We start from the raw sequence: 7,003 nt of genomic DNA, 5'->3' as shown, positions 1-7,003 counted from the left end.
GGGAAGGACCCTTAGAACCTAGGAAGCTAGTGCTGGGAGGGCCCTTAAAACCTCGAATGGCAGAGCATGAGAGATGTGCCCTTGGAACACAAAACACAGCAGAGGGTTAGAGTGGAAAGCAAAGGACCTGGGTTTGAATTCCTCATCTGCTACTTACAACTTGTATGACCTTGGGTAAGTCACTTAACCCTTCATCTGCAAAATGCGGGTTTGCACTTGATGACCTCTGGGGTCTCTCCCAGCTCTGAATCTATGATTCTATGTCAGCACCAGGAGAAGCCTCAGAGAGCTTCAGCTCCAGCCTCTGTATTTTATGAACTGGCCCAAGATGAGTTATCTCGTACGTGATGGAGGCCAGCCTCCTAACTCCCATTCCCGAGATCTTTTCACCCAATCCTCCTTGCCCAGTTCCTAGGCCCTGGCCTGGGTTCACCTGAGGTCCCCACAGGCTGGGACAGACCTAGAAGCCAGGCTAAGGAGGGGAGGCCAGTGAGAAAGAGGCTGTCTGGCCATCGTGGCTCCAACCTCCTGAATAATTAAGAGTGGAAAAGGCTGCCTATGTTCTAGTGCCCCTCTCCCACTGGCCCCAGGCCCAGCAGACAGGGCTGGCTCGGAGCGGGGTTCTCGATGTAACTCACAGTAGGAAAGAGAATGGAAGAGTGGGGGAGGAAAGGCCTCTGGCCCTCCTTCAGAACCTTGGAGGCAGACCGGGGCCAGGCTAGTGCAGAGACCAGGAGAGCTGGACCAGTCACTCTCCGTAAGTGATGTGTGTGTCTAGCCCGGATGGGGATGGACTGGGGTCCTTGGCCCGGCCCTCACCTGGTCCTTCTCCCAAAGCTTCTGAAGTTGGTTGTTATCAATAGCAAACTTGACAAAGTGCAGATCATAATTCTCGATGCGGAAGTTGAGGTCCCCAAACCAGAAGACAATGCTGGGGGTGAGGAAAAGATGTGGGTGAGGGTCCTGGCTCACCCAAAGGGGGCCATGTAGAGGGCATGGCCAGGGATGGGGGGGATGGGGGGCAGTGGGGAGAGCTCCCTACATGTGGCTGGGGGTGGATAGAGGAGGGGCCAATCCTGAGTGTCTCCCCATGACACTCCCCCCACTACACCCTCCCCTCCAGAAAACAAGAAAACATAGTTACAAACCCAGATTCCTTTGAGAAGTCAGAGCAAGTCAAAATGGAAAGGGCACTGAATTTGGAGTCAGAAGATCTGGGTGAGAATTCTGCTCTTATGTGACCCTGAGTAGGCTCTCAGCCTCTGGGTCTCAGGCCCTTCATCTATAAGATCAGAGGCTTGGACCAGATGATCTGAGCGTCTCTTCCAGACCCAAGTCCTGGCATCCTCTGGTTCCCTCCTCCCTCTGCCCCCTCCTCTTGAGGGCCACCCTCCCTCTAGTGCCCTTCACTCAAAATGTCAACTTTTTTAAAAAACAGAGTTTAGGTCACTGTCCTAGGAAGGAGGGCTGGAATAATCATGGTTCCCGCTTCTCTAGGGCACTATAAGGTGTCTCTTTAAACCCTGGAGTAAGTAGGAAGTATGAATATTTCCATCATCCTCATTTTCCAAAAGGGGAAATGACTTGACCACAGTCACAAACAACGGCAGCTCAGCTGAGGCTCACGGTCAGGCCTGGGAGATCCAAGCTCCTCTTTTGTTTTGTTTGTTTTGTTTTTGTTTTGTTTTGTTTTTGTTTTGTTTTGTTTTTGTTTTGTTTTGTTTTGTTTTGTTTTTGTTTTGTTTTGTTTTTGTTTTGTTTTGTTTTGTTTTGTTTTGTTTTTGTTTTGTTTTGTTTTTGTTTTGTTTTGTTTTTGTTTTGTTTTGTTTTTTGTTTGTTCGTTTTTAGGCAATTGGGGTTAAGTGACTTGCCCAGGATCACACAGCTAGTAAGTGTCAAGCGTTTGGTGTGAGGCCGAATTTGAACTCAGGATCTCCTGACTTCAGGGCCGGTGCTCTATCCACCGTGCCACCTAGCTGCCCCTCGAGCCCCTCTTTTGACTGATGGGAACACTGACTCAGCCCTGCCCTCGGCGCCTCCCTAGCCCATTGTACTCATGGTCCAGGATGCCGTTGGCCATGGGCCCCTCAAACTGCTGCATGTTGAGAATGGTCATGAAGTTTTCTTTCCGCTGTTCAGCCTTGTCCATGTGGGCGGGCAGGTGACAGTTGAGGAAACAGACCATGTGGCCGAAGACAGAGAGGCGGACGCTCACCCCGCCCTTGTTGCCCTGAAATCACAATAACTATAATTTTCTTGTGTGTAGACAGTCCTGGGCCTTCCCATGTGGGCACTCCCTCCACAGATACAAAGGGCAACTCAGCCCTCCCTGTTCCTCCTTCAGTCCCCCTCAGGTACTCACCCAGTAGCCCCCCAGCCCGGTCCGGGTGCAGTCTGTCTGGACGTCCCGGAGGAAGGGCAGGTGATAATACTTGGCAAAGACCAGAAGAATCACTCCTTGCATCCTCACCGTGCTCACCTGAGGAGAAGCAGGCCGTGGGCTGGGGGGAGAAGAGAAGGGGGAGCGAGCAGGGAACTGGATTCCCGGGAGGCAGCATGAAAGCCATGCAGGCTACATGGAAAATGTCAGAAACAGACACAGACACCCGGAACTAGAGATGGAAGGGTGCTCAGAAGTCATCATTTACAGATGAGGAAACTGAGGCTCAGGGAGATGAAGGGATTTGCTAGTGAGGTCACAGGATCCTAGAGGTAGGAAGGGACTTTAGAAACCATCCGGTTTCACTTTACAGATGGGGAAACTGAGGCCCAGCGGTTTAGCCAGGATTAGAATCCGAGGACTCCGAAAGAGGTAAGCAGCCTCACAGCCCACTCCCAGCTATGGGAAGCTCCCAACCCTCCACAGGGTCCAGGAGGAGGGAACCTCTGCTGGAGCAGTGGTCACTACCATGACGAAGTTGAAGGGCCCCAATGCATCCATGAAGAGCTCACTCCACTGGTCAGTGAAGAGTGCATCCTTAAGTCGCTGGTTGATCATGGAATTCACCTCCTGCAGCCTGGGGGAGGGAAGAGGGAAGCATATTGGGGCTCAGGGTCCCCCAACTAGAGGAGTACCCAGCTGTGACCCTTGAAGGAGTGCTTCCCCCAGCTCCAGCTGCCCTCCCCCATCCCCAAGCAGGGACATTCCTCTTATCCTCCTTCCCTTCTTTTCTCTAGCTTCCCACCTCCATTTCCCTCCCCCTCAGTCTGAGGTGGGGTGATGCCAGGCAGAGTCCAGGGATGTCTGAAGCATCTATTGTATCCCCCAGTCAAATGTAAGCTCTTAGAGGACAGTGATTATGTCCTTAATGCCTAGTGCAGTGCCTGGAACATAGGAGATGCTCCTGGGCACTTAGTGATATTGGTGGGTGTCTGGAGAGATTCTGGGGCTCTAAATGGTCTGGAAGAGAGACCCTAAGGTCGTGGATCAGAAATCCAGATTTAGAAGGCATCTGATCCAACCTCCCAATTTTTACAGAAGGAGAAACTAAGGCCCAGAAACGAGCAGTAACTTGCCCAAGGTCACATAGGTAATATCAGGGTGCCTGCCCCATGTCCTCCTGACTCCAAATCCAAGACCTTTCCCATTGCACCCATCAGCTAGTCAACTAGCATTTATTAAGCACCTACTGTGTGTAAGGCACTATGCCGAGTGGCATACAAAGACAGTCCAGGCGCTCAGTTTCTTGAGAAATTGCTATGTCTGTTGAATGTCATCTAGGTATGTGTTGAGGTGGGGAGTAGGGAGTATTAAAAGGGAGGGTGCCCTCACCCCACGGCCCTCACCCAATGGCTATCATGTCTGAACCTCCGCTGTCATCCCCGTTCTGATGCAGGAGGGAGGTGACATCGTCAGGTGGCATGGCGGTACCCACGTTCCACGTCACTATGGTGATCCTGCCGGGCGAGCCAAACTGGGCATGGGAGGGACAGTGCCCCCTTGTTCCCCCTCCCATCCCCAAGGCCTTCCACAGGGCACCTTGGATGGATCAGGGTCCTCCTGCTAGCCCCTCCAGTATGCCCCAGGGGATCAGAAGTGAGGCACAGGGGCTTGTCTGGGGAGAAATGGGGGAGGGAAGACAGCACTGACATCCCATTCTGTGAAGCCTCCCTCTCCCCACCCCCCCATCCCTGGGCCCAGGATCTCCAGGAACTCCCCCTTCTTACCGGAAGCCAGGGTCTCCTTTGCAAGTAGATTGTGCTGACCAGGCAGATCCAGAGGGAGAAGAAGGGAGAGGGGCCTGAAGGCCTTGGGCTGGTGGGGCAGGGCTCCTGTGTCCACTCGGGCTGGTCCCATTTGTACTAGGCTTAGAGGGGGATGTTTCTGGAGGCTTAGAGGGCAGGGGTCCTAAGTGCCCAGCCACATTAGCTTGGTTAGTGCCTGAGGCACGGCTAGGCGAACGGTTAGGAGAGGGGGGTGGCTTTGGGAGGGCCATGGGACCTCCTGTGGAGGTGGGGAATGTCGGCTTCACTGATCCCGGAGATAGCAGGACTGGAGAGCGGGCCCCTGACTCTGACTGGCTGTGGCTTGTGTCCAGCGGTAGGGCCTGGGGTGGCCGGGACAAGAGAGAGTCTTCCGGACTGGGATTCCGGGGGGCTTCAGGCCGAGGCCGGAAGGAGAGAGAGAGGGAGGGATTGGGTGAAGTCTGGCCTAGGGTGTGGGAGCTCACAGCTGGTAAGGGAGTGCCGGCTCCGTCCATGCCCTGGGGCTGGGAGGCAGGGAGTCTCTTAGAAGAGGTGGTTGTTCTGGGCTCAGTGTGCATCCAATCCCTGGCTGATGGGGCAGGGGCTGGCTCTAGGGATGCCCATGATGGCTCTCCAGAGGGTGACAGAGGTCTCTGCTCCACTGGGGATGAAGCTGGACACAGTAAGGGACAAGACAGAGCAGCATTATGGCTTGTGGGTGCTGGGGCCAGCCTCTGCCCCTGAGGGGATGGGGTGGAGGGCCTTTGCTCTGTAAGTGGTGGTCCTGGTTGTAACCCGGAGGATCCAGGACCCTGCCTCTGCCCTGAGGAGGAGGAGGAGGACAAGGGCTGGTGCTGCTCCACTGGCGGTGTCGAGAAAGGCCTGTTCCCCGCTGCTGAGAAGGAGGAGGAGGAGGAGGAGGAGGAAGGGGATGGAGCTGCTGGCCACAGCCCCGCCGGTGATGGAGTCAGGCAGGATCCCAGGGACGTCAGAGATGCCCTCGGCCCTGTGGAGGCGGGGGGCTGGCACTGCTCTGCGGGTGATGGAGTCAGGCTGGGTCCCAAGGATGTCAGAGATGGCCTCGGTCCTGTGGAGGTGGTCCAGGGCCCTGCCGCCAGAGTTGAGCTGGGGGCCAGGGCTGGTCTGTGCTCCACGGTGGAAGACAAAGGTGACATCTGCTCCTCGGCTGGTGGGTTTGGACTCAGTCTCCTGGGTGACGGACTTGGTCTCTGTCCCACGGGCCGGGGGGCTGCCTGCTCCTGCGTGGTGATTAAAGAGCTGTCCCAAAGGCTAGAGAGATGTCCTAAGAGTGGGATGGAACCTAAGGCAGATTGACACTCTGCCTAGCCCCCTGCTTCCAGACTAGACTACGATGCCAGGGGAAAGCTAAAATCACTAAGAACGAGGGACTTCAGAGACAGAGGGGATGTAGGTTTGAATCCTGAACAGACTTCTCATTACCCGAGTGACCTTGGGCAAGTCACTGTCTGGGCCTCAGTTTCCTCCTCTGTAAAGTGGGTGGTGGTCTAGGTGGCCCCTGAACTTACCCATTCTAGCTCCCTATCCATGAGCCTAAGCTCCCCCTTCTCCAGATTCCAGGAATGATATTTCACAGCTTCTGGCAGAGATACCTGGCTCTCCCGAGGCGAGTTCACCCTAGCCTGCCTTGCTTTTGGGAAGTGCCCAAGTTCAGCTGCTTCACCGAGCCCATCCCTACCTGACCCCCATTCACCCGAGTCAGACGCGCCTTTGTCTATCAGCCCCAAGAGGGGACAAGAGCTTCTCTCTCCAAAGATCGGAGGTCATAGAACGGAGAGGAGGAAGGGCCTTAGAGAATACCAGCCCACCTTCCCTATTGCACAGACTGATCACTAAAGTCCCTTTCAGTTTTAAATATTATAACCCCCCCAGGAGGGACACCCTCAAACCAAACCAGTTCCAAAGCAGCCCTTAAACGTTTCTCCCTGGAGGGTAGCTGAACTTGGGTGCAAGCACCTGGTACCATCAGACCCCTACCCCAATCAGCCCCCAGCCCCCCCAACTGGCTCACTTCAGCCTCTGTGTCCACCCCCAAGCCCAATGAGAACTAGAGAAAGAGGGAGTAGATGGCTGGTACTGGTTCCCCGCCTCCTTCCTGCCCTCCTCCCCCAGGGAGGCTTCTGGTGGGTGGTAGTTCTAACTTACCAGGGAAGGGCAGGTGGGAGGCTCCGGATGGGGAGGAAAGAGCCTCCCACCCACCCTTTGTACCCTGCAGTCAGAGGAGAACTTCAGGGTGCCAGTCTCCCAAGCCAAGACGGCAGCCCCATCCCCCCACCTTAGGAAAGGGCCCAATGGGAGGGTGACTGACCAGGGTCCCACCCCAGGGAGTCTTTGGCCCCGTTCCTATCCCAGGGTGACCAGCTTGGGGTCAGTTTGCACTCCGGGCTCAGCCCTCCCTTCCCACTTCCCTACCATCCAGCAGACATGGAACCCCAGGACCTAAAACCTTATAGAACTTAGGGCTTTCAGGACCTTGGGGTTCTAGGAACCCTGGCGTCATTGGATTCTTGGAACCCTGAGACTTTGTTGACCTCAGAACACTTGGGCAGAGAGGTTCTCATGACCTGGGGCTAAGGAAGAAAATTGAAACAGCCACAGAGAAGCCAAGGTAGAGAATCAAAGGGACCGAGGAGGTCCTGGCCATCCCCTGCACCCATGTTTCCTGAAGCGCCACCATCCTGTGCCTTGAGTCCTCACCCTTCCCATCCTCCTGATTCCCCTCCCTTGCTGCCCCTTGCCTGGACTCCTGTTCCCTTTCTCCTCAGAGCATGAGGAAGAC

General features: G+C 55.2%; 1 protein-coding gene across 1 annotated transcript in view; it reads right to left on the bottom strand.

The window, feature by feature from the left end:
* Positions 1–6,639, bottom strand: part of INPP5J (inositol polyphosphate-5-phosphatase J) — a 12,211-nt gene extending 5,572 nt beyond the window's left edge. The window contains 7 exon segments of the mRNA XM_027864985.1: positions 820–931; positions 2,055–2,230; positions 2,363–2,479; positions 2,909–3,017; positions 3,787–3,897; positions 4,168–5,444; positions 6,370–6,639. Coding sequence (XP_027720786.1) covers positions 820–931; positions 2,055–2,230; positions 2,363–2,479; positions 2,909–3,017; positions 3,787–3,897; positions 4,168–5,444; positions 6,370–6,639 — 2,172 coding nt within the window.
* Between the last annotated feature and the right edge of the window lie 364 nt (positions 6,640–7,003).

This window comes from Vombatus ursinus, unplaced genomic scaffold (genome assembly GCF_900497805.2).
Source record: "Vombatus ursinus unplaced genomic scaffold, bare-nosed wombat genome assembly UNPS02001287.1, whole genome shotgun sequence".
NCBI lineage: Eukaryota > Metazoa > Chordata > Mammalia > Diprotodontia > Vombatidae > Vombatus > Vombatus ursinus.
Note: the sequence above shows the minus strand (reverse complement) of the source record. Positions and strands in the feature narration are given on the sequence as shown.